Source organism: Thunnus maccoyii, chromosome 8 (assembly GCF_910596095.1).
Source record: "Thunnus maccoyii chromosome 8, fThuMac1.1, whole genome shotgun sequence".
NCBI classification, from domain to species: Eukaryota; Metazoa; Chordata; class Actinopteri; order Scombriformes; family Scombridae; genus Thunnus; species Thunnus maccoyii.
In genome coordinates this window covers 17,914,049-17,941,553 of record NC_056540.1, presented here as the reverse complement: position 1 = coordinate 17,941,553, position 27,505 = coordinate 17,914,049, and the positions used below count along the sequence as shown (strand labels likewise).

Below are 27,505 nucleotides of genomic sequence, written 5' to 3'. Positions count from 1 at the left end.
GATGAGTAGAATAAGTAAATTGATCATTTTACTAATGTTAAATAGAATAAAAATAACCTGAACTTGACGCAAACACATGGGTACTTGTAAGTTCTGTTCACTACATGCTAGTTTGAAAGTACCTGCACTTGGAGTTTTTATATGATGATAGAAATTAGGACCCCTGCAGAGTCATCAAGGACCTTTGGAGTTTCTCGTCAGCTTCACCCCTTCCTCTTATCACTCCTCCCTCTTGGTGTTTTCTGCCTCATTTGTCAAATCCTCCAAATCTGTGCCCTCCTCTCAATATGCACCTTTTTGGTCTCACTGTCCTGTTATTATGAAACCCAGCTGCAGAAGTTGATGCTCAAAGATGCATTATATGTGAATGACTGAGCAATATCCATTCACTTTCTCACAAATATTTCTCAGGGGATTTTCCAGTCACAAGTTTATCACTGTTAGTTCCACTGGTTTCTTCATTAAATGGACATACATACTAATAATACAGGCTATGCTACAGGTCTTTGGGAAATTTTGACAAAATTTAAAAACACAAACATCAGAATCACCCATGTATCACTGACAGATCATTGGCTCTAGTGCAGCTTGATAAAAGTGAAAGACTTGTGCAATAGTGCAATACAAATCTGTAACTATGCAAAATTATATTCTACTTTTGTAAAATATTTCAAATGGCTGCAGTAAAAGCTAAATAAATGGCCAATGATTTAATCAAAAATCCATTTGGAAATGTTTTCAAGGATCTCAAAACACACACGCTGATTATGACATATTCAGCCATTGACTCAAGAATGATGCATTGAACCAAACCCGGTCAGAGCTGCTAAACAACAGGAAAAATTAAATTCAAGTTACTGCATTTGCATTGCTCATCTTATTGCTTGTGTGTTGTGGTGCTGAACAGAAAGGTCCTGTGAAGTCTTCTTTTAATCAGTTGCAATACTCTTCACAGTTGCTTTCGTTGTCATCTATTACTGAAATATTAAAAGGACCACAGTTGTTTCATCTCTCTCTTGTAATAAATATGGAAATGCTAATGCAATCTGACACTTGAGAGTTTAAAAAAGCGACACATATCCTCTGTATGTCAACCCTTAAGACTCGGTTGCTAAAACGTCAGTGCTCTTATTTAGTTATTGCAAGTTGCTGTCACTCAACATAGTAAATGCAAATGAAAAAAAGGAGCACTGCAGCAAGTGATCTACTGGAAACTGGATAATTATTATGTTTATATGTTCACAGCAGTTAATGATGTTGACCAACATGCCAATTATCTAAATCCTGTGTTGGACATTTTTTGCCTCAAAAGGAAAATAACAGTTTCATTTCGCCTATAAGCTACCAGCGATCCTTTCCAGTGACCTATTCTGGTAACTGTAAGTACACTATGGTTTCATATATTTTCTCTCCATTTTCCCTCTCTCATTCCTTTCTTCCTTCTGCATCATCTCTCCCTCTCCTTATACCCTTTGCCATTATCTGTACATACACACTTTAATGCAATTACACATGAGGTCAGAGGGCCTTCGTTCTCAAGCAGGACTACAACATGTAGACAGGCAGACATTAACATACATGCAATCTTGTTTTAATAAGTATTTAATGTGAAATTGATCTGTCATACTTGATTCTGGCCTTTTTGATATGGCCTTTTTCTTTTTTTCAACATCCATTCATTCATCCATCTCCTTTCTACATCTTATGCTGATAAGGTTCATGGGGGCAATCCCAGCATGCAGTCTCCATTTCACCTAACCTGCATGTTTTAGGACTGCTTGAGGGAAACAGAGCACTGGAGAAAACCCAAACAAACGCAGGGAGAACACGCAAACTCCACACAGTTTGAGTCTGAGACCTTCTTTATTATTAGAAATGACTTGAGACAGTTTGGCCATTTTAAGTCTTTTTACAGATTTAATCTACATTGTGCAATACAAAGAGTCTCTATACCTTGTACATTTGCACTGTTGTGAATTCATGCGCGATGCATACTTATACTTATTGTGACCACATGTGGAAAACATAGTATCATGTGTGTACAGAAATAGCCAGTGTCCTTCTCAGAGGCCATGCATTACTCACTTGTATTTTACAGAGATTTGTACAAAGACACAAGAAAGGTGATTGCAGGTATTGAAAAAAAAAAGTACTGTACCACATTTCTCCAAAGCGTATTGTCTTTATTGCACTGACTTACAATGACAAAGTGCTACTGTAAAACTCTCAATGTCTATATTCAGATTTTTCTTTCTTGTTGTTTTTTCATTCTGAGAGGGCCTTCTATAGTAATTACAATAAAAAAAATGTACAGACTGTACAATAACAACGACTTAGTTGACATTTTCAGTAAAGCACATAGAGTGAGTAGAATGGACACAGTGGGTGAGATGAAGATAAGAGTGATGGAGAGAAATAAGCTATAAGCTATAGGCAGTGGGAGGTCATAGCATGGCACAGGAGAGGAGAAAAACAAAGAAAGGAAAGGTGATGTCTGATGAGATGTCTGAAAAAATAGTGACGTAGAGGAGGAAATTGGATAACAGCCTTGCATGTGCATTGATGGGGTAAGGCAAAGGATAATTGGGGTAATCTGGGTAGGTCATGTGAGGAAACAGACAGCTGAGGGCTAAGAAGTGATGGCTGACGATAAGAGTCCCGCAGAAGAACAAGATAGTGAAAGACGAGGGACAAAAAAGATAGAAAAGGAGAAATAAAGAGAGTCCAGTGTTTGATGTGAGAGAGCTGCAGGAAGGATAATTCCCACAGTAATTCAAGTGGGTTACAGAGACAGGATGAGATAGACAAAAAGAGAAAGAGAAAGAAGACAAAGACCAAAGTGTCTCATTTTAAGAAGCTGATGAGTGGCTGAAGGAAGAGTCCCAGAGTTCCCAGCACACAGACTGTCACAAAAACCCAAAGGAAGATCCTATCTATGACCATGGCGACGTACTTCCAGTCATCTTCCACCTAAGGAGAGGAAAGGAGATGGTTTAGAACTTTCTCTGAAATGTGTGTGAGAGAGAGAGAAAATACAAAATATCCAAGGCACACAAACTCATATGCAATAGCACTTTTCTCTCTCTCCTCCCTAAAAGATTCCAAGTGACCTTTCCTTAATGGTAATTGTGAAATTTTGAGCAATTACACAAATGCTCACATTCACTGTCACTGTGTCAACACCAGAGCTTTATGGCTATGAGGTGTGTTTCTGTGTAAAACAGGCAGAGAGAACCACCAATGTTTACTACTATGTTTCTATGTGGTTATTGGGTTCATTTGTACGGACAGTGTGTGTGTTTGGTATACTGTTTATAAGTATTCCATGATCAGTCAGCTGTGTACAAATGGATCATGGCTGCAGTGGCCATAATGCCATTGTGTGCCTATCGAAGAGGCAGTATGGCTATTCTGCATGCATCAAAGAAAGAGCAGCGCTTTGCTAAGAAGAGATGGAGATGAAGCAACAAACATATCAGGACCATCCAGAGTGTGAGGAAGGCGTACACAAAGCCTTCCATCTGCAACAAACAAGCAGCTTTACACTCCCTTTATAGCTCCGTGTAAATGGTTTCAGCACCATTTACCAAGCTAGGTATAAACTAGCAGAGATAACACACTGTGTGTGTGTGCGTGTGTGTGTGTGCGTGTGTGTGTGTGTGTGTGTGTGTGTGTGTGTGTGTGTGTGTGTGTGTGTGTGCACCTATGTGTGTCTTGTGAGTGCTGTGTACATAGTGGGGACACTATGTTCATATCATCAAATATGGGGACTCACCTTCAATCTGGGGATAAAAATCTGGTCTCCACAAGGCTAACTATTTATGTTTGTTTACTTCTTTAAGTCCTGGTAGGCAGAATATGTTTTAGTAGCTTTGGCAAATTAGAAATTTCCAACCTAGATAATTAGAAAATTCCAACCTAAAATAGAAAACAATACCTTATACATATTCAAAATACAACATTCACAAAACACACTACTGTCACTTTGTGAAGTTGATTCATATGTTCTTAGTATGAAATGAAAATATGAACATAAATATTATTATTATTAGTGAAGTAATGAAGTTAGAGGGCAATAGCACCATCAACTGACAGGATAGAGAGCCAGACAGATAAATATAATTATATCAATTATTATTATTGATTAAGAAACATACAGGTTTTGGCTTTAACAAACCAATCAATCTCATATTCAGGATTAAATGTTATTTTTCTTAAAAAATAATCCTGCGTTTCTGGAAATATTATTATGGTACCTCTTTGGCTTTGTTGCGAGTCCTCATGTTTTCGGCAATGTACTTCACACTCTCGATGGCCTGCTTGATCTCTGGTGACACCACGGAGAAGGCAACCACAGCATTCACCGGCGATGGGGCACTCAATGGCCTCGGTACTTTGGGCAGCTCCGACTCCTGGGGCCCCTGGGTCTGGTGTGCCTGAGGAGGAGGGGGCACCATTGGGGGAGGGACAGGAGTCGGTACCTCCTTGCCTCTGTAGGGGCACCTTCTGTTCATATCTCGGTTCATGTCACGGTTCATTTCACCATACTCCACACAGTTCATGGAGCCGCCAGCTGAGGAGGCCCCTCCTCCACCTGCACCACCATCCAGCGGTGGACACGCTACACCCCCAGTGATACCTCCAACGCTTACGCTTCCCGTGCCACTTCCTCCTCCCAGGCTGTTCTTTCTCTTCTTGTTCCCTCCGCTGCTTCCCCCTCCTGCTCCTCCCGTGCCTCCTGTGATACTGGCAGAAGAGGAGCAGCCTTGGTATATAGGCCGCCTCATCAGCATCACTCTGGGCAGCACCCCAAGGAACACCGCCCTCACCCACTCTGGCATTGTGTGAGTCATGGGGGTGCGGTAGTGGACATTCAGCACAAAGACAGTGATGACAATACTGAGCGTGACAAAAATCATGGTGAAGAGGAGGTACTCGCCGATCAGAGGGATGACGAGTGACGTTGAAGGGATGGTCTCGGTGATGACCAGCAGGAACACAGTGAGGGAGAGGAGCACAGAGATACACAGGGTGACCTTCTCCCCACAGTCAGACGGGAGGTAGAAGACCAGCACTGTGAGGAAGGAGATGAGGAGGCAGGGGATGATGAGGTTGATGGTGTAGAAGAGTGGCAGCCGGCGGATGTAGAAGGAGTAGGTGATGTCCGGGTAGATCTCCTCACAGCAGTTGTACTTGATGTCATGCTTGTAACCTGGTGCATCAATGATCTCCCACTCTCCACTTTCCCAGAAGTCTTTAAGGTTCACCTGGTGAAATGTAAACGTGAAGTAAATAGAAGTTATTTGTAGGAAAATTGTTTTCTAACCTACAGTTTCTGTGTATGAAAATTTAAAATCAAGTCAGTTTAAAGTGTATTGCCACTTTAGAGGATGTGATCACATGAAAAGGTATTTGTGGCTCAGTATTGAAATATTCCTGTTAATATTTCTATGATTGCAAAGTTATTACAAAAGGAATATTGTGTTGCAAATGTGTCATGTAGAATAAAATTGCCGTCTGACTTTTCCTCTGACCTTTGAGCCAATGAGCACCAGGTCGATCTTGGCCTTGTCGTAGGTCCAGGAGCCAAATTTCATGGAGCAGTTCTGGTAGTCAAAGGGGAAGTAGGTGATGTCCATCGGGCAGGAGGATTTGAAAATAGCTGGAGGAACCCAGGTGATGGTGCCATCAAACTTCAGCAGAGCCTTGGTCTTGTCTTCCACTAAGAAATCACCTACAGCACTATGAGAGAGCATTTTCAAGGGGATGTAAATGCCATTTCACTTAAAGGCCATTACAACATTTAACTGTAAAGGTCAGAAGATGGTGAGCATAAATAACTGAAATACCATTAGCATTTCAGAAGAAGTATAAAGAAATGTGGACTGAGAAAAAAAGTTATTAAAGTTTCTACTGTCCAGCTATTTATCAGAACCAACTGATGGCTACAACAACCAAGTGGGTGCCAAGTGGGTGCCTAATGATGGGTGATGTCTATTTAAATTCAGCTGCGACAGCCTCAATGCCAAAAAGTGGAGCAGAAGTGACACACATGGCACACATCATCTAGCTTTTCACAGAAAAGTGACACACTGGGTGAACACATGACATAGTTGATTTCAGTGACAGCAGTTTGCACACATTTCTTTGTAAAGATTAGGTGTGTTATTTGACAACATTTTTCTGCTTTCAAAAGCTCAGCTAATTGGTGGAGTGGCATTATTTTCATGTCCTGTAATCCATGTAATCCATTAACACATAGGTTGGACTGAACTACATGATAAATTGTCAGAGCTTTTCACCTCTTAACATTTGTGTACTCAGACTTACTTGTTGTACAAAACAATGTCTGGCCTCCAAATCTTATTGGATGGAACTCGTATGAACTCAATGCCGTCGTACTCAACAGGGATCCATCTCAGTTTGTAGTCATTCCAGACCTGAAAAACAGATGGAAACAATGAAGTCTTTACATAATTCACTGAAACATAATTTGAAGCCAACCCATGAAGGATGAGACATGAACATTACTTACATGTCTGAGCCACAGATTGGTTTCCATAATTTGATTCACCTCATCCTGTGACGACAGACAAGGCAAATTAGACGGCAAGAGATGAGGAACTTGAGGATGAATTACATGCCTCTAAAAATATAATAATACACATGATTTCTTCATTTAGAGAGAATGAGTTGTTGTATTCATTCTCTAAACCCTTACCACTTTGACTAGTTGAGATATGGACACCTCGAACTCCACTGTGACCGGATCAGATACATTCTCCACTGGTCGGATGAACTGGTTGTACCTGCGGAACAACCTCCGAAATAATCTGTCCTCTGCCTTAGATGAAAAACAGCCTAATGAAAGACAAGAGACAAAGAAATGGGAAGAGAATAAGAACAAAGCAAAGTCCCAATTTCGCTCTACAAAGTCAGTGCTTTTTTAACACTAGCAAGTGCTATTCCTGTGATAATGGAGTTGAATTAAACCTGCAGTGCAGAACTTTTACATAATGAACATCCGTTACATTCAAGCCCTTGCCAAACAAGTTCACACAATGCTGATTAAGCCTATCACCGCCAGATAAATCTCTCTGTATTTCACAGTACAGCTACAGAGATTTTAATCTGGTGTCCGGTTTAACATTCCCACGCTGGCCAGATGAATGCATACTGCACATGCTCTATCGGCAGGGCATGCGCACTAGAGATTTCCGCTGGTATAGCCAGCTAACTTCTGGTTAGCCCTCTGCTAACTTGAATGGGGATAAAATAATATAATTATGCAGCTCTTCTAGACTTTCCAAATGTAATCAGAGCAAATGGATCAAATTCTGATAGTTAAATTTATCCACTGTTTTACAGCCGCAGCAGTAGCAACTGAGTAGGCGGAGTCTATGACGTGCCGACAGTGTTTTTGTAATTACTCTCACTGCCAGAGGGGGAGACAAATGTCCAGCACTTCAGCTTTAAATTCTGTTTATGGTGTTTACTGTAAAGCATTAAAAAAAATACGTTGGAAAATTTCACACACAACACCATCTTATTTACTTTGAACACCACAAACTAAATTCCTTTCACTTCCATTGAAAGATGGCTTACATCCTAGGCACATAACGCCAAATCTATCTGCATCTCTAGATGCTACTAAGGGTAAGAGGTAAAATGGAAAATCTGTTTCAGTTTGACTTAGGTGAAATTACCCTTTTACTGTTTAATCAATGTCTCTTTGCTCTGGGTGGAGTGAGGGTTGTGACAGACTGAATTGAGTGATAAAAGGCATTGCACTTGCATGTTTACACAGTGAAGGCAAAGCTTTTAAGAAATCTGTAAACACAAGATGCTTTGACAAAAAAAGAATGCTACGCCTTTGGCCTCAGTGTGTCTGCAGACGTGTGTGTGTGTTTGTGTGTGTTTGTGTGTGTGTATGTGCAGTGTATCTGTACTTTGTACGGCTGCTCTGAAGGTCATATTGTGGAAAGCTGCCACTAGTAACACTGGTGCCTCGGATGGCACATAGACCCACGCCACGCCTGTCCAAGCAGAAAATGTTGCCTCACTTGGGACAGTACACACTCAAACCACCAGCACAACCTCAGAAATGCTGGTGGCTTCAAGAAACTGCAAATCCTCTCTACTATTTATACACCTCTAAAAAACATAAAAACACACATAATCTCTCTTTATCTGCCTCCTTCAGTATCTTCATCACAGTTTCTTCATCTCATATTTCCTTCATTGTGTTCCTCTTTTTTCTCTTTTCCTTTCATCATATAAAGTGCCTCCATTTCCTGTCACCTCTGTCATCTGCTAACTAAACACAATGGACACAAAGTTTGGTCCAGTCCATGTCAAGCCTGGAAACATTCATTGTCAGCTCCTCTGTTTTGAATACTGACTGCTCAGTTTCGCTACGGCACAAATATGGAGGACAAAAAGCAATAATTAAAACACATTTTTTAAAAATTAGACATCAACCACTCCCATCATAGCTTTCAAGTTGAGAAAGGATGCACACAGCATTCAGCACTAGTCCCAAACCATAAAACTTGCACTTACCAAGCTGCATGAACCATTAGATGGATGGAAAAGAATGTGCTTCACCAAAAGGGCAAATGGGGCGCAACCCATATATACACAAATAGCTACGCTTGCTTTCGCTAAAAAGGTTTGTTTCCTTGACAACAACTAAATAAAACATGGTCCTTTAATGGGACACTTTCTATCAGGGCAAGTCAGTTAACTCTCTACAAACCAGTAGCATTTGCAACTGATTGACAACCTTACACTGACATTTTTTCCCCCCTGTCAATTTATTCGTCATCTTCATTATCATATCTCAAAAATGTGTATGTCATGTCTTAATACTGAAACTTGTACAAGGAGGAATAATAACTGCAGTACTGTGCAGGTTATATTCATATTTTTGTACCCAAAATGTGTCTTGGAGAGAATATTTTCACAGTAACAGTTGAAAAACTGATGAAATATAATTAGAAATATAAACTGCAATGGTTGATGATTGATGGCAAGCTACTGAACTAGTTGAACTATGCTAGCATGGATGGAGTGTAGGCTCAGTTAATTAGGAGGTGGTTGTTGTTTTTGTGGACTCAAAAATGAGAAGAGACCAGAAGCAGGATTAACTATAATGAATTTATTTGCCCACAGGACCTTCTCCATTACCCAAGAGTGTTAACTGTATTTTTATTTCTGATATGTTCTCTACTTTCATATTAGTAATGTGCATGTTTTCCACTGCCATAAGACACTATAACAAACACATTCACATTGAAAGTGAACTTGAAATAGGGATGTTACTTTCATAAAACATCTTTTTTTAAGAATCTATATGCTGGAACAAATATTTCATATGCACCGTCCATAAAGTCATAAAGCAGTTCTTCCATTTATTGCCACTGGGAGTACACTTATATTGATGTCATGCCGACCTCCCAGATTACAGTCTGTCTGGTTTCTTATTTCCTGAGACCTGTTCATTTGCTCATGTTCAGGGAAAAGGCCAGGGAAATAACAAGGTAAGTGAAACTCATCCCTCATTAGTTCATTTGAAGGGGTATCTGACTGACCGAGGGCAACGTGAATCTGAAGCATGTAAAGGTTAGAGTCTAAAAATGATAAACACAATTAAAACACTTCTTCGGCCTTTTAGAGATTTTAACAACTGTTTTGATTTAACATTACAGGGGACTAACACAGCTCAGGGGTGGTAACCTCACCTTACTGAGCTAAAAAAAAAATCCCTCACAACACTTACATAATCACAACATCTGCTGCACATAAAACAACGACCAAACACACTCACATATGTGACCCCAGACAATGTTAACACCATAAAAATGAACCGAATGATGCAGCAGAAGGGAGAATATGCAATGACTTAATTCATCCATATCTATTAAAACACATACATCTGAGTTCAAATCTTTATCACTCCCTCCACTAAATTTTACTGAGTTGCAACTTTCAAACACCTCACATGCACCTATAAAATTCAAACTCAGATGGAGCACACACAATGAAAATCAGGTCACACAGCTTTTTCACTGTTATCTTTGTTCCTCAAAACATTTTTCAGCTGTATTGCTGTCACCAGACTCATTGCACTGATCAGGATCACCACCCAGATGAAGGCAATGTGGCCATAACATTTGGAGTAGTAGATATATGGGAGAAGGTTCAGGCAAGCTTATATCTCAGTGAAGTTCTTTGCTTAATTTTAACAAGTATTGTAAGAAGATGATTAACTCAAAAAAAGATTAAAACATCAGCTCTGGTTTTAATGCTACATGAGTAAGAAGTTGCATTATAGAGCAACTCCAAAACTCTCAAGAAGTTTTCTGAGGTCACTGGCAGAGGCGAGCTGAGTCTTAAAGCGTAATGAAAAGGCCTCTCTCCCGAGACACTTGTGTAATTTCAGCTCTTGGTACCTGCTTTAAAAACTGCCCGCTGCATTCCCACAACCTTCTTAAAGCCTCTAATTGGGTGAGGGGGAACCAGGGCAATTATAATCAGTCAATTAATTGGACCTTTTGTTCACTGTGACAAAAAAAATTAAGCCAATATTTTTCTCTCTCTCACTCTGTCAGCATAGCCACTCTCTTAATTCCCTTCCTTTATTCTGCCACTGGAGATCTTAAGTAGCCTTCACTTAAAGGAAGTTATTTGTAACCTTTGCCCTTTCATCTCAGTTGATACTTTTACTGCTCGCCACACTCCCTGGTATTTAACGAAGGGTTTTAGATGTAGGAATTTAATTTGTGTGGTACAAGAGTGTATTTATGAGTGTGCATGTGAGAGGAACAAGCAGTGAGTGATAAAACATTCATGGTTTAGGATGTTTTATGAAGAAGATATGCATTCTTTATAGCAACTGTATGACATAGTAACATGCTGTAGTGAATGTATACTACGTAAAGTGTGAAGTATAGACAGGTCATTCAAACAATGTTTTCCATATAGGGCTTAAAGGTCTAGCAAGTGCACATATAAAAAATGGGCAAAGTTGCTCCTGAAACCACAAACGACATCTAAAAATAACTGTGTGTATATGTAACAAACTCACTTGTCTAAAGCTTTAACACAAAGTTGTTAATCACTGTAGACAAGACCGCATTTGTGTCTGATGATGAACAATGAAATCAGCATGACAGGCGTGTTTCATTTTAACAGACGTGGACTCTTTCCATCCCCAGTTTTTGTGATGTGGCAACAAAGTGACAAGTCTTTGTTCTGACACGGATGAAGCCAAGTCAAGCAGTCACGCATTTCACCCTTAAAAAGCTACATTGATTTAGAATTAGCGAGCTAAACAGTGAGTCCATTCCCATCTCTCATGACTACAGGAGCCTAAAGCTGAGCAGAAAGACTTGTGGCTTGCGGGAAGCTCTTTGATCAGGCATGTGCTTAACAGGATGAGCCCGAGAGCGAGTGGTGGACACTCTGAAGGAACTAATTACCCTCCAATAATATGCTGCTGGCAGTATGTGTGAGAGGAGAGATAGAGGGGAGAAAGTGACAGCAAGAACAAGCAGAGAAAAACTAGATAGCGTGTCTCTGCTCTCCAGGGTTTTTGATGGCCTGACTGTGACATGGTGAATGACGCACTAGAGGATCCACAGTGATTACTGCCTGTGCTGTGGCCATCCCATTATGCATATGCTGCATGTTTTAACCTATGTGTGTCTTCATGTATGAGGGATTGCCTATACGAAGACCATACATGTAACTGTGTGTGTGTGTGTGTGTGTGTGTGCCTGCATATGCATATGTTCCTATTTATGTCCAGTATGTCCTTTCACCTTTGATTTGACTCACTCTGAACAGCATATGAATTTTTTCACTGACGCATGAAATTCAGTAGCTTCTTGCGTCCCTGTTTTGCACTTGTGTATGCGTTTTGAGGTCAGAATAAGATATTATATGTGAATAAACATATTTATAAAGAGAAACATTTCTCTATATGTAAAGGTGATCTAATGGTGAAACGGCTCATGTAAGTAGCCCAAAATATATATATAACCCCTATAATATGTTTATTTTCAAAATTCAGAACAAAACTTAATCAGTCAGAAATTTTTAACTTGACTGATATCAACCAGATAATGGCTGATAGACATGAGGGATTACGAAAATGATCTTCGAGTTTGTTTTATCTGTCATGGTGGAAGACTGGTCGCAGCATTCGGGACGCCTCACAACACCCCGACAAAAAGAGCAGCATGTCAGAATTTTTGTGCCTTCTCTTGCTTTGTGTGACAACTTCTACTACATGTTCTGTGATGTTAACCAACAGGAGCTCAAAACATTTTTCCTTTGCACATCTGTACACATGAAAGGAGCATGCGAAGGAGAAATCATGTTACTGTTGCTGCAAGATGTAAGTCTGTCCCTTGCACCTCTTCCCTGATCATCTATAAGCTATGAATTATCTTGAATATATCTCTTGGACATGTCACAGCAAGTATTCATGACCCTATGACAAAAATAATGTGTAGTCTGATTCCAGCATGTCACCCCTCACATTCACGCTTATGTTGTTGCATGTATCAAACAGACAACATGGTGATAGTCGTCTGTAACTCAACATCAAAAGAAATGAACATGTAATGGCATTGAGAAAGAGTGAACTCAGACGTCAACATAAGTTCCAATGAAATTTCCCTAGAAAAGCTCAGAGATAGAATAAGGACAACAGAACGATAGACACTCTTCATAACATTTGAATTCCAGTGCTGTGATAATCAGATAGACAGCCAATTGCAATCTACCAGGCAACCTGGTGATGCCATGTTCAAGTTGTATCAGAGTTATCATAATTACAAGCTGGTAAGAAGTCAACATCCAAGTCGTAATTATGACGTGGCATTTAGTAATATGGAAGTGCTTGAAAACCAAAGAAATGTGGATTCTGCACATTAGCCAAAGACCAACATTCAATGCAATGGATATGGTGTTATTTTGTCAATGCACAGTATTTGAATCTTCACACGACTGATTCTGTAATCATTCAACACTCTTGATGACGTGAATGCCAGCGAGTAGTAAACATGAGAATCTTTCCCATCTCCATCATCTGTCCCATATGATGTGAACGCGGCATGAGAACACTCCAGCTGAGTGCCTCTGAAGGAGGAGGTGTACCAAATGGGAGGAGTACTTGGAGCAGAACCAGGGCATGTTGAAGAGATTTTCTCTGGATCCATCAAAAGGAAGGAAACAGCTGTGCTGTTATTCCATGACTCAGACATGGATAAGTAATGGAAAATGTAATAGTAGAGGGCTTACTTAGGTAGAACTACACTGTTGGACCAGTATACTATATAAGCTATGGCATATTTTGAAGGATTTATTAATAAAATAGACGATTAATGCCACAGCACACCAGGCTGCAACCTGTAATAGCCTGCATTGTGTGTTATGAGCTTGACAGAGTAGAACACAACAAAGCAATAGAGGATCAGAGGCAAAAGAAAATGGACAGGGGTCAGAAGGAGAAGTGGAGGAAAAAAGTAGGGGATGAAATGCTTGAATGTCCTTCTCTGCACCTGAAGCCTATGTTGTCTTGCTCAACCCACATCTCACACTCTCTCCCTTCATACTTAAGCGTGACTCAGTTCATTGCCAGCACTGAAGACCAAGATGTCCCAGAGGAATCAGGGAGCAGGGCTGTCTGGAAGAGGATGTCTGTGTGTATGTGAAAAGAGATAGAAAGTGTGTGTGTGGTGGTGTCGGGGGGAAGTATGATGGTTTAAGCCAATCCATAGGGGGTGGAATAAGGCCTCTGCCTGTGGTGGTTACACAGTATGTGTGCGAGAGAAGGGGAGGGGGGGTTCGGTTGCAATAATCACACGACAATCGTGTTAAGAGGATCCTCAAGCCACCACACAGTCCTTAAGCCACACAAACACTAACACACACATACACACTGATTGCCTGTCAAGACTTTAATGCAACTATATTGCTTCTGGGAGGGAAATCAGAGAGCTGCTCTGTAGTTCCAAGCTCAGAAGAGCATTTAAGTTGGGCAGAGCAGCAAATATTCTTGATGATGCTGTGATGCAAGCAGACAACTGCATACAAGCAGACTTAGATAAAAGCAACAGAGGCTTAATATAAACCATTTCAAATACTGCTGAAAGAAAAGACACACACACCGCAACCTCCACTGATTTAAGACAATCAGTTGTGGTGACTTTTTCTTTCCTTTGAGTATTTTTTTTTATCGTTGGCAGCCTGCATTCATTGCTGCAGAACTTATCGGAAAAGGCAGATCCTCTTTACGCTGTCAACACGCAGCTGCAGCCTATTAAAATGCACAGCAAAGTGAGATAAAGGGTCAGGCCTGAAACATAATGCGGCTCAGATCAGTATAATGCCGGCATGGCTGGACATTTCTGTTAGCTGTTTCTGCTAAAGATAATGCAGGCAAAAAAAGCATTGTGCAGTTTCACTGATTTTAATAGCTAAATCCCAAACCTCAAGAAACCAGTCTAGTCCTGAAATATGCTGATGTCCACCACAATCTATCCCAAAGGCTGTGACTGTGTGGCTGTGTCATAACTCCAAATAACAACCCTACATGCTGTACAAACCTGTACTTCGTACCTCCAAGCTACTCAAACCAGATTCTATTTTGGACTAAAAGACCCCAATCCCATGGACTGCAGGATCAGCATTTCCTCTGTATGGGGACAAATCATCCAATTCTGGATGGCAGGAGACAATACCTTCTGTAGCTCACTAATCAGACCCCCACTGGGAGCATGTGTGTGTCGATGTGTGTTTTTCAGACACTTATCTGCATACACAGCCCTGTTTAGAATCATACAGCCAATAAGGGATTGAGGGAAGGAGGGAGAAGAGGTGGAGGACAGAATGGGGGTAAAGAGGAAGATGAGGGCAGAATCTTTTCATTTCTCTGGGTTTTATCCCAAATAGCAGAGTGAATTGCCTCGGACTAGTATTGACACAGAGTGGATTTCCTTTCACATAAGTAAAATCTGTTCTTCTGCTAGAGTATTGACATTGTCACATTGACATTGTCTTGTTCCTTTTGAAATTCGCCCAATTCAAGGGCAAAGCAACAAAGCAGTCAGCTGTGGCAAATCTCTCCAGTAGAGAAAGACACAAGCGAGGGTGTCCATCCCACGTGTCACACGGAGACACATCCCTTCCACTTGGCTCTGAGTCTGCGTCAGGTTACAGCATGTGTGAAGCCAGCGTCTTTTTCATGACGACTGGAGCGTGACGATACGAAAGCACTTAGTGCTGCTCCCAAGGGAGGGACTCTGGGTACCACATCCGGGACAAACTCACTGCTGCACTCTGGGCTTTAAAGTAAAAAATCACAACATTCTCATATAAGACAGCAGTGATCCAACCTATATCCGGATTAATTAAAAGCTCTTACATTCTCTGCTCAAAGCACGCAGCGGTAGGTTCTTTACCAGGAAAAGTTTCTCATCATTTTGGGAGCAAGCTAAAAAAGACACAAGTATTTAGTATGAGCAGCATTACCCACCAATCCTGAACAGACCGAGAAAAGAGGGGCACCTATAGAAACTCAAACATCAACAACAGAAAAACACGCTTCAGTACATCCCACACTGTTTGACTGACAGCCTAGGAAAGTGCAGAAGCAACAGCTAGAACTTAGAACAAAAGTGCTGCCAAAGACATATTACCATTTTAAAGAGAGTTATTTTATCCTCCACGTGGATTCCCATTACACTTGGTGCTCCCAATGGTACAGACAATCTCCCAAGGAACCTACGTACTCTTTGCGGATGTGAATGAGATGAAATTCCAGATTAAAATAACCATTCAGTTACATGTGAACGCAGCTCAAAAGTTTAGCTTTAAAGCATTAAACTATTATTTGTTCTGCTTGAGCTCCCATGGGACATACTCAAGGACCTCACTTCAAAACTAGCTGTTTTAAAGCTTATAGGAGACTGGCAGCCTTACATGAACAAAAGAAGTTAGAAACTAGAAAAAATGCATGGAGGTGATTTTTTTGGAAGAGGAAGAGGAAAGAAAGAAAAGGATCACACACAGAGAGAAAAACAAAAAGATAACTTGCCAGAGCTGCGATTTAGCTGATATTAAATTAAACCACCAAGGAAATCATACAGTTTTACTTATACTTTGGACTTAAAATTTGATGTGGCATCAGGATGAGTTTACATGCTAACTACTACTGGCAAGCATCTGCCCTGCTGAAGTGCTTATGAACACGACACAAATCCCAGCAGCTCCAGGTTCTTCCTTCCTGCACCTAACAATGACCTCTGACCTCTGTGTGTGAAGGGGACATCCCCTGCACATCTGGGAGATACAGGGATGAAATCAGCATTGACACTCATTGGGCTGCAGCTGGAGAGACATATAGTATGTCATGCATGTGTTAGCTCGTTTCGTGCATGGATGGGTGCTTCACAGTCGCTCCAGGGCCTGAGGTATCGGCTATAATGTGACTTGTCACGATCGCAGATCATCATCTCCAGAGAAAACTGATACCAGGGTGCATGTGAGAATATATTGTTTAAATGACTCCGTGCGTCCTGTAAGTGGACTCTCTGCTATATGACAGTGACTCTACAAGTTTTGAGAGCATTTAGGATATAATATTTTGCTGGAACGAGTGGCTTTTCTCAGATAAGAACAAATACTCATGATGGAGAAGACGAAGTTGTCTCCGTCCGTCTGAAATAAATAGGAAAGGTTGTCGATGGAACAGCAGCACGCACAAGGACGCGCACACTATCCTTAATGACAATGTGGGAGGAGACTTTTCTCACTTTCAGCATCAGCTCCTGTTTTTCTGGGAGTTGTGCGCGCTTGAACTCTCGATGACAGAATATTCAAGAAGCAGCAAACGTCGAATAATTGCACAAACTGATATGTCACCTGCAGCTATTAAACGTGCTTGCATTTGTCACCATCACGTTCCGTTCAAGTTTCGTTTATAACCATGTCATCCAGCTTGGTTAATAAACTGAAGTGAAGTTTAGCCTGTTTTCTGCAGATTAAATCATCCGCACAGTTTTTACCAAGCTTTTCATTCTCTGGGTTGGGAATACACACGGATTATTTTCCCTGATTTTAGGAGGTAACACGACTAAAGATAACTTAAAACATATGTAACGAACAAACCGTTCACTTGACCTATAAATTCAAAGTGATGTCACACCTATAGTAACGAGTATAATGCCACTTTTTTGCTTTGTGAGTCCAGCACCGATCCACGGCGCGCTGTGTCTTACCTTGCGCTGCCAGGAGCACCAGCAGGAGGACGTTTGTTAGTTTCCCGGGGAAAATCATCGATGCATCGGCGCTTGGCGATGCTTTCTGTGGATAAAAGAGGATGACAGTGAATGAGATCTTGTCGATAACCTACTAAAGACGTCTGTGGAGCCTCAAGAATAGATTAGTGCAACATTTTCCTTTGCGCTCCCGAGCGTGGAGAGGTTGGACTCGCGGTGCGCTCTCCCGACATGGATAACTTCAGCACGTCCCGCCTTCCCCCTCCCTCCCTTCGTCCCTGCGTTACACTCACCCACCCACTCACCCACGGGCCAAACCTCGCGACCTGACTCACCACTGTGATTCAGAGGTGATAAGTTTGGAATAGTGAAATGGTTTACAAATATGGCTCCAGGGTTTTGCAAAAATGTGCATCCATTTTCATATTCAATCCTGCAAGCTGCTTATTTCCTAAAATAATTGGGTCGATTGCAGGTTTTCAATGTTTTTAATTGTTTAAGAGAGTTATTAATATTCTAATCTATCTATCCATCTATCTATCTATCTATCTATCTATCTATCTATCTATCTATCTATCTATCTATCTGTCTATCTATCTATCTATCTATCTTTAAAAAGAAATTTAAATCGATATAAAGTTATAGTTAAATATCTCTAATCCAATCACCACATTTAATATAGGCTACTGTAGCTCCAGAGGAAGATGCTAGTACACACACCTACACACACACACACACACACACACACACACACACACACACACACACAATAAGATCACATATTTTCACTGCTGAGTTGTAAATGACCTATTTAGTCACTTAATTGATTTTGTACGCATAACAATGTTCAGGCAGCTTAAAGCATTAGCTGCTGTAATCTGAGTCTTGAAGGCTGCAGAGTCTGCCCAATTCAAATAATGGGAAGTTATTAATGTATAGATCTATTGCATGGAATTGGAACTGAAATTATTCTCCACAAGCAAGTCCAGACTGAACTATATATCCTCTATAAAGGAAAAAAAAAATGCAATTAAAGTGGGTTTTAAATTCCTGATACTGAAGTAAACATCAGAATTAATTTAATCTGACTGAAAGGTCTGTAATCTGTATTTTTGCTCTGAGTTTGTGGAGTGAAATACATCCTAAAAACCTTCAAAACATAGGACGTTTATCCTATTGTTGAAAACAACTAACATCTGAGGTTTCTTCTGTTTGTTTGTCCAAATTCCTTAACCTCATCTTTTGTAAAACTTAGTTACATGTGCACAGTAGTGATGTTTTATAAGCCAACAAATAACTGGATGAACAAATAGCTTTTAGTTGATTTGTCCCTCAATATTTCATGAAACTGTGTGTGTGTGTGTGGAACATATGAACATGGGGGAGTGTACAGTATGTGCATGTGTACTATGTGTTTTAGTATCCAGCAGCAAAAGATGTATTTATATGTACTCTGACATGTATTCACTCGTCTTAACCCACTTACCTTGCACAGATCTGCTAGAAGAGGTCATATATGCACATGTACACACACACTCACACATACACACACATATCTGTGTGGACATGCATTAATGTACATGGAAAACAGTCCATTAGATTGTCTAGATCCCCACATGTCCTGCCATTTTATAAATATTCACATAAAGTCAACATTATATAGATTTTTTATTATGCTTGACAGAGTTTATTGTACGTTCTCCTGCCACATCAAACAAAAAATCTGTTTAACAGCAGTGTAATGGACCAGTGGGTCTGAGTGCGCTGCAACAGTGCTGCTTCTTGAAACAGTACAAAGTCCCATGCATGTTTGCAGCTGGCAGGTCAGAAGCCAAGAGGCTGAAGACAAGTGGAACTGCTCAGTCCTCAATTTTAAGCTCAATTAGTTTTGTCATTGGGGAGTGAAGTCAACCAAGGTTGTTGAGGCTTGGAGGGTGGAAGTTGCAGTGGTTACAATGACTCACATTGGCCAGTAGGAGCCCTGAAAAGAATAAAAGACTGAGAAAAGAAGGAAGACAGCAAAATACAGAGTATATAAAGAAAGGTTTGATGGGAGAGAGAGGTGCAGGGAGGGCGTGAGAGAGATATACACTCCGATCAGCTGACCATGAAATGTTAAAAAGCTCCAGAATAGACGTCAACCAGAAACGTATGAGAGAAAAGAAGAGAAGAGAAGAGAAGAGAAGAGAAGAGAAGAGAAGAGAAGAGAAGAGAAGAGAAGAGAAGAGAAGGGAAACTAGGACCAGTTTTTGCTGCTTGATGTGCCTCAGCGTGACAGAGCTAGTGAATCTATTTGCAGAATATTATTTTTTGATTCAGCAAGATGCAGAGAAAAGCTGAGAAAGAGTCTCCACCCACTGGCCCAGACTGGAGAGAAACAGGACATCCTCCTTCACTCTGTTATTTTTTTCTCCCTTTCCCTGATTTTTTGCCACCAATTTTACATTTTTTTTTCTTTCTTAAGTTGTTTGTGTCTCCTTTCACTTTGTTACTGCCACCTTAATAACAATATTTCCATTCCCAGTGACACAGGGAGAGATATACTGCACTCTAGATAGTGATGGACATTTAAAGAGGCATACTTGACATTTAAAAAACAAACATTTGGAGGTCTTTCCCATGGCATTAAACTTTAAAGCTAAAAGATCAATATGTGACTTTTTCCATTTATTGAATATTTTTGCTAGTAATTACTTGACCTTATATGTTTTAAGAGATGGAGTGACCGAGGTGTATATTTGCCTGCATTGATTTTAAAGCCTCATAGTTTTAGATCTATAATTGGTTTTTTGGATATTATACAAAGGGAAATGTAAATGTTTGACTTTCTGACATCATGTCCAGAAGGAGATGTTGTGCACAAAATGTACAAAATTGTTTTCACCTCTTATTTCTTGTTGAAGTTCGGCCCCTTTTTACTCAATCCACATCTCAACTGTCTCAATCTCAATTTAAAGCATTTCGTATTTGCCTCTTATCTCTGTTTCTTTGTTGGTGATTTATTTCAATCTAATTAGTGAAGTAAGAAGCGATAATAGCTTTACCTGGATCAACAGTCCTTATCAGTGTTTATAATGGAGAGTGTAAACTGATATAGTGTATTGTGTAACATGATATAATGTGCCATTACACACAATGACTTTCATGTGTGATTTAGAAAACAACAATGACATCACTGGATAAAAATTTAACATGACCCTTCAAGTGTCTTTTGTTTGTAAGAATGAATATAATCTTTATTTATGTGTTTCTCCTCTGTATTTAAACCAAAGTGTATTAAATCAGACAACATACTTATATAAAAAATAAAACCGTAATTTAAACAGTAGTATAAGATACTCAAATATACTCATAATTCCTCATAAGATTGCAAGTTGTGTAGACTATACAGTATGTAAACACACTCAGATCCAGAGAAAGAAGAAGAGAAAAGGGGCAGAGCCGCTTCAGCGATGCAGGAATTAGTCAGGTTCACAGGAGGAGACTATTGCCCCACAGCATCATAGTTCAACCGACTGGTGTTTCAGGACAGTCTCCAGCCAAGATGACGTCCCAAAACTGCTCCAATAGAGCACACAAAAAGTACAAAACAATGAGTTGTCCTTTTTATCACTTTGTTTCTTCTTCTCTTGCTTTGTCCTGTCTCTGCCTCTGTGCAATCACACAGCTGGACGCACTGTTAAATAACAGCAGGCATCTGGTTAGACAGCTCAGACAAAGCAGAAGGACCTCGAGGGCCTAACAGAGACAAAGGAGGAAAAGGAAAAGGGCAAGTGTAGTTACAACAGTGTGTGTCAGACAAGACTGTCCTGGCTCATCCGCGTCAACCTTGCACACTTTTTCTTCTCTCCTTAACTGAGTCTATTTGGGTTTTATCTCTTGCCATCCTCCTCTACATCTCTTATTTCATACATCATATTATCCTCTCATTTTTACTTCTTTCCCCTGACTAAAGGTTTGGGGACATCCCACTTCTGTTGAAATAAGTAAAGTTTTCATGTTTGACTTTCCATAATAGACCTTTTTTTACAGCAGGAAACATGACTTGTGAAACACAGCTGTAACTAATAACATCACTAATTGCTGCATTGCAGATCATTAATGTTATTAGTTCCATTTGTGCTTTTCCTGCATTCTTAGTTATTTTATTCTTCCTCTCAGCTGCTCACTGTCTTATTTAATTACTTATCACTCACACGGATGAGATATCTGCCTTTAAACAACCTGCAATCTGAAGTTGCAACAGTCTGATCTGTAACCTGTATTATTGGAGAGGTCAAATGTGGCCTCAGCTTCAATCCTTAAAGTGACATAACATGCTTTTTTTGTGATTTTCTGTCATTTATACCCTGTTATTATGTCAGATGTCTATGTTAAACATAATCAGTTCCAAAACATGAGGTATGTAAAAATGCTGCCTGATAGTCAAAAGCCCAGGATTCAGCCTGCTCTAAACGCTCTGTTTGCAAAGTTACCTCTACTTCCCCATTAAATTGACATCAGATTGTTTGCACATGGCTACAAACGGCTGTCCGCTGGTAGCCTTGGTGGTTGGTAAGGTTGTTCCACGGGTTGTTTGCATTGTTCACTCGCATATTTCAGATTTCGGTTCGAACATGTGTGGCTGTATTTGAAAACGAAAGAACATAAAGACCGAGAAAAATAAGTGACATCCCTCTGCTATTGTTTGTTTACGTACAGGTGGAAGAGTGTCAGCTTCCAGAAGCTGACCAATCAGGACAGAATAGGCTCATCAGGAGGGCAGCCTTAAAGAGACAGAAGCTAAAACAGTCTATTTCAGACAGAGGCTAAACTGAGGGGCTGCATAAAGGGCCAGTATAAGATAAATAGGTAATATTTTGAGCTGTAAATCATGCAAAGATATACCAGTATAGCCCCAGAATAAAAATATAGTCTGAAAACATACATGACGTCATACATACATACGTCCCCTTTAACATTCAAATTGTCCACTTTTTTACCCTTACAGTAGGTAGCTTAAAGAAATTATTTTATTCTATGCTGTTTGACTGTAATATGTTTTGAAACAGCTTGTCCCAGCTCTTCATTAAAGCTAGTAAAATATGCATACACAAGATTGCATGTTTGGACTGTGCTATTAAATGAAAATATTGTAGATTCTTGTGTATAGTTTTATATATATTTCTGCAAAATTCAGCCTTACCTATTTAGAAACTTTGGAAACGTTGAGATCTCTGCTAAACTTTGAATAAAATTCTGTGGGTTTGAACGATGTTTGACTGCAGAGCATGAGTTTGTAATAACTGACTTACCAGCGATCAGTGAGGTTTAAGGGTTAATGCTGTCCACCATTCTTTTTGCTATTATTTTTCATATAAAAAGATATCCCCACCAAAACATTTCAAACATTATAGAAAATCCAGTTGCAGCTAAACAAATATTGAACATTTGACAGGCATTTTATTTTTTCTCATAGAGATGACTAAAATTTAATCTCAAAGTTCATAACTGACCTCTCACCATCTTTCTTTCCTTGCATCTGACCAACTTACCCTTTAACCCCATCTAAACAGTTTACCCTTCTTCCCATGATCCCCTTCTTCCTTCTGCGCTTTCTAATCCTACTACTCCATGGTCACCACCCGTTTTAAAGGCCCTCAGCGTCTCCTTTCCTCCCACAGCTTGTCCTGTTCTGCCAGTCACGCTACACTCTGTGACCCCACTCAACCCTCCAGCACTCCCGTCCTCAAACCCATCCCTCCCTCCCCAACCCTTCCAGGCCTGCGCTCATTGCTCCATCTTCTCTCTCTCAGACCCATTAACACCACTTCCTACTTTCCATTCATCCAGTTCTCACTATATGCTGTCTGCTTGGTCATGCTTTGGCCTGTTGCAGCCACCAGCAACTAATTAAAGTCCCTTCACTGCTCGAATCACAGTTATCTGATTAAAGCCCTTTGCTGTTAATTAAACTGCCATCTCTCTGCACCATGTTTCTCTTTTTTTCCCCATAAACCCCTCCCCTCCTCCCTCTCTTGTTCTTTCACATACGCTCACAGTCAACACACATACAATACATCGTGACAATTTGTTTACAATCAAGCTTACAACTCCATTCTGTTTCCTGTTTTTGCCCTCGCTGTCCATCTTGCTCTCTGGATGACCAGTGGTGTCATTTTCGATTAAATGGCTGCAGCCTAAGGGGTCAAACACAGACACGCAACGCTTACTCATTATCTGGTCCACTCACGTTTGTCCTAAGATGAAATCTGAACAATTGTCTGGGCCTCCTTTTGCCATCAAAGCAGATGTGCTCATCATGGCTCCAAGTGATTTTTAATCAGTTTGAAATGTGTTAGGAACATTTCATTAATAGTCTTGGCAATCCTAGTTGGTGGCCTCAGGGGCAAGTGTCAAACTGGAGTATTTAATCCCTTTCTTATAATATTGCAAAATATGGTAACATTTATGTCACAAACTGTTATACAAATAAGATGAATATGTGTTTATGTGACCTTTGTGTTCAACAAAGTTCTCCTCTGGCATTGAAATTTAAATCTGATTCATTTTAGAAAATAATGATTGAACATGTGGCTATGGGCACATTCACCAAGATGATATGACATTGTGCCAAAAACAATCTAAATGAGGATCTAGACCAGTGGTTTCCAATCTTTTTGACTTGTGACCTTTAAAATCAAAGCAATGTATTGGTGTGACCCCTTGCCACCAGATGCATAGATCTACCAGTTATGACCAGCTAAACTAAAGAATATTTTTTTCCTTGTGTTATTTGAATGATTGTCCTGAAAGTGATCAAGTAAAAGAAAAGATTAAAGAAAAGATTAACACAACTTTGTGTAGCAGGAGAATAAAAGGTCTTATTCTGTTAATAATCTCACATCCCCTCAGATGTATGTTGTGACCTTTGTGGGGGTCCCAACACCTAGGTTGGGAACCACTGATCTAGACTCTGACCTAGTCATACATATGTGATGTGTTGTTACTTAAACACACACAACAACTGATTATTACCAGGATGTACTTGAAATGTGTGCATTTACTGCAGTGCCATACCAAATAAATTATAAATAAGGACCCATGCTTATTTTATATGGTAAGATGTAGTAGTAAAATAATGACAGGACTGTTTTTCTTACTAGTACAGACTCTAAGCATAACATTGAGCTCTGCAGTGTCTCATACGACCACTAGTGAGCAGCAGCAGGCACCCTGAGCTGTCAGCAGGTAACAGACTTGAGGAGAAATATATTGCTCCAGCAGGGACATATCAGAGCAACCCCTGAGCCCAGTTTAAAACCCTGTAAAGCGTTTGGACCAGGTCTCTGCGTCTGTCCCCCTCATCTCAGTGCTCACCAGCTCAGAGGGGAGGATCGATGGCCCCCTGACTCAACTGCACAGCAGCTACGCATTCTGTAATGCAGTAATGTAGTTCATAAATATCGATCACAGAGTTAAAATGGCAGGTATAAATCCTAAAGGAATGTCCTGTGGAGGATAATGGGGCATTGAGGGCAACAGCCGACTACAGGATACACATCAAACTGCTGACACCCACCATGCTGCATGTGAGGTACAAGGGTCTGATTACAGCAGGTTGAGGAACAGAATAGAATAGAAATGTTTCAGTGTAGGCAGAGTTGTAGTTTGTGTGTGTTTGTGCATATCTGAATGCCTCAAAACCTTCTGCTCTCTACAGTACTGCTTAACTTCTACACCTCTCTCCAAATAGCCAGTGTACTACATGCATGCAATACAACTTTTCAAACATTTCTTACATTAATTATCTTCCAAAGTTTCTCATTCTGGTATCCAAGATCAAAAAACAAAACAAAACAAAAAATGCATGTAATCCTGAAAAAGTGTTATTCAAAAACCTTCATGTTCAGCACGCCTTGCTGTTTGCCTATATGCATGCATTTATGCATATTGAATGTCTGTATGTACTGTATGTGGGGTCGTTCTGCTGAGAAGAATAAATGCTTATTGATCTTTCAGTACAGCGTGAAGAGGTCTTTAATGTGGGCTCCTCTGTCAGGCCAGCAGACTGCAGAAGTCTTGTGTCTCTTGTTTATGACCGACCTTTAGTATCTCTGTCTCCCTCTATCATACCTCTCTTTCTCTTCCTTTCCCACCCAGCTTGTGACCCTCACTCCCTCTCTTTCCATCCATCCAGTTTTATCCCTTCTTTCATGCCCCATGATCAGACCTGCTTGGAGACCATAACACCAACTCTGCCTGCATAGACCTAGTGGTGCAGCCATCTTCACTGATTAAAGGATGTCACACACACATACACGCCTTGATTGTATTTAAATGGCATCTGGGTTGGTCGCTGACTCTACAGTATGACATCAGAGAGACAGGTAGGCAATTTTAGTGCTGCTGAAATCCATCTTTCTTACACCTCAACAAAGTTGTTGTCTAAGAGAAGCTGGCAACAGCTGAGCAATTGTAAAAACCAAATCAATCAGATTTCTTTTTCTGCCAATAAAATTCAGTTTCACTCCTACTCTATACTTCTCTGAAAAAACCTTTAAAAAGTTGGCCCCCTGGTTGGGTAATATCTCTTGGTTTTCATTATGTTTGCCAGCAGTGATGTCAGCTACCTTCTAAAATGTAACATTAAATGAACCAATATGCTGAAGGGGAAAAGGATGGAGTGTCTTTGTGTCTTTGTGTTTGCATTCCTTGAGGATGTAGATATTGGCTTCAATTTGAAGCCCTCCCATTGATAAGCAATAGGCAAAGTGTGTGAACCGAAGCTTCTTGCTGGCTGCACCTGATGACTTCATGGGTGTTGGGAAAGATGCATGGGAGTCTACACCCTCTTAGTTAGAAGCATTAAAAGCAACATTAAACATTTGGAAGAATAAGGAAAAATACAAAAAAAGTATAATTTTGAAAGGAATAAAGGATAAATGTCCATTAATGCAAAAGATAAGTCTGAAAAATAACCCAACAGAGAACAATACAAATAAAAGTTGTGTGATGTTTAGAGAACAGAAAAATGTGGTTCACTCTGCCACCCTCCACACTACCAAAACACAAGCTATCTAACCCTCCAAACCCTCATATGGTCATTCTCCTAATGGAAATTGATACAGATGTCAAGAATCTAATTTATGAGTCGTACGAACATGTACAGAGGAGGACGGGGGTACAAATATGAGTAATAATTGCCAAACCCAACTCCAATTCAATGGCTGTCACTACATCTGTAGGATTATGTCACATTTTGACTCTTGAGTGTGTGCGTGTGTGTGACTGACATGATGTTGTGTTTGCTAGAAAATTAAGATGCAGTAGTATTGTTTCTGGAAGTATCAGCCATTACTGGAAAACAGCAGCTCATGTTCTTGTTGGTTCTGGAAAAACAAATCATCAGGGATCTTGTAACATCCATGCAGACGCCAACAGAAACTGAAATTACATCTAATTTGGAAATTTTCCATTTTAAAATCTTAGCTAATGCTGCTGATAATCCAATTATGAATAATACTAATACTGCTACAATAAATATGCCGCAAACTTTAACTTAAAAGAAGTTAGAGTGAGTGAAATTTGATCAGCAATGGCATGTGACCAACAAATAGCCAGCTTTATGTGATGCTTCTGGCTCCTTTTTAGGCCCATGTCACATTTTAGGAAGCAGCTGCCAACTGATAAAGAGTGAGGAAGCATCATAACACATACGATTTTCCAGATTTATGATCATGTGCATGTGTGTGTTCACATGCTGTGTCCCTTTAGCAGTCATACCGCCTCACTGCCGTCTTAAACTAACAGAAGGCGAAGTTACAAACCCCGGGGATACAAGACTATCTAATGAAGCCTAAGTCAGCTGACTAACATTTATCCCTGGCCCCGGATAGTTCTCACACATATAGAGAGAGTGCATACACATGCACTCCAGAAACTTCTGTCCAAAATGCCAAATGCCCGCAGACTATGCTTAGTTTTGAATCATCTCAACGTGGCTGAAAAATGTGTGAGGTGCGAGAAATGAGCCTGGAGGATGTTTGAGCTTTTACTTTGTCAGCTCCTGAACAGGGTGTTTGTCAAATCACCTCAAACACATATCAAATAAGAGAGGCAGAGGAGACAACGAAATGCCTCAAAGGGAGCTTAATACAGAAAATGTTTATAATGTTGAATGAAAGATTGCAGCATAAAATGACCAATTAATGTGCATGTGATTCATCAGATCT

At 40.2% G+C, this 27,505-nt stretch overlaps 1 protein-coding gene across 2 annotated transcripts; it reads right to left on the bottom strand.

Annotated features, from left to right (window-relative positions):
* Positions 1-1,901: 1,901 nt before the first annotated feature.
* On the bottom strand, positions 1,902-17,539 carry LOC121901681 (neuronal acetylcholine receptor subunit alpha-3-like). Of its 2 annotated transcripts, XR_006097353.1 has the most exons (8): positions 17,292-17,539; positions 6,722-6,861; positions 6,536-6,580; positions 6,331-6,440; positions 5,535-5,742; positions 4,257-5,267; positions 3,776-3,918; positions 2,892-2,970 (listed from the first exon to the last, which is right to left on the bottom strand). XR_006097353.1 is itself a non-coding variant. In XM_042418588.1 (7 exons), exons 1-7 carry the CDS (start codon positions 17,347-17,349, stop codon positions 2,845-2,847), a joined length of 1,698 nt encoding a protein of 565 aa, XP_042274522.1. In that variant the 5' UTR covers positions 17,350-17,539; the 3' UTR covers positions 1,902-2,844. The 2 variants fall into 2 exon arrangements, 1 of the variants encoding a protein (XP_042274522.1); XM_042418588.1 differs by lacking the exon at positions 3,776-3,918 and having other exon boundaries at positions 1,902-2,970.
* Between the last annotated feature and the right edge of the window lie 9,966 nt (positions 17,540-27,505).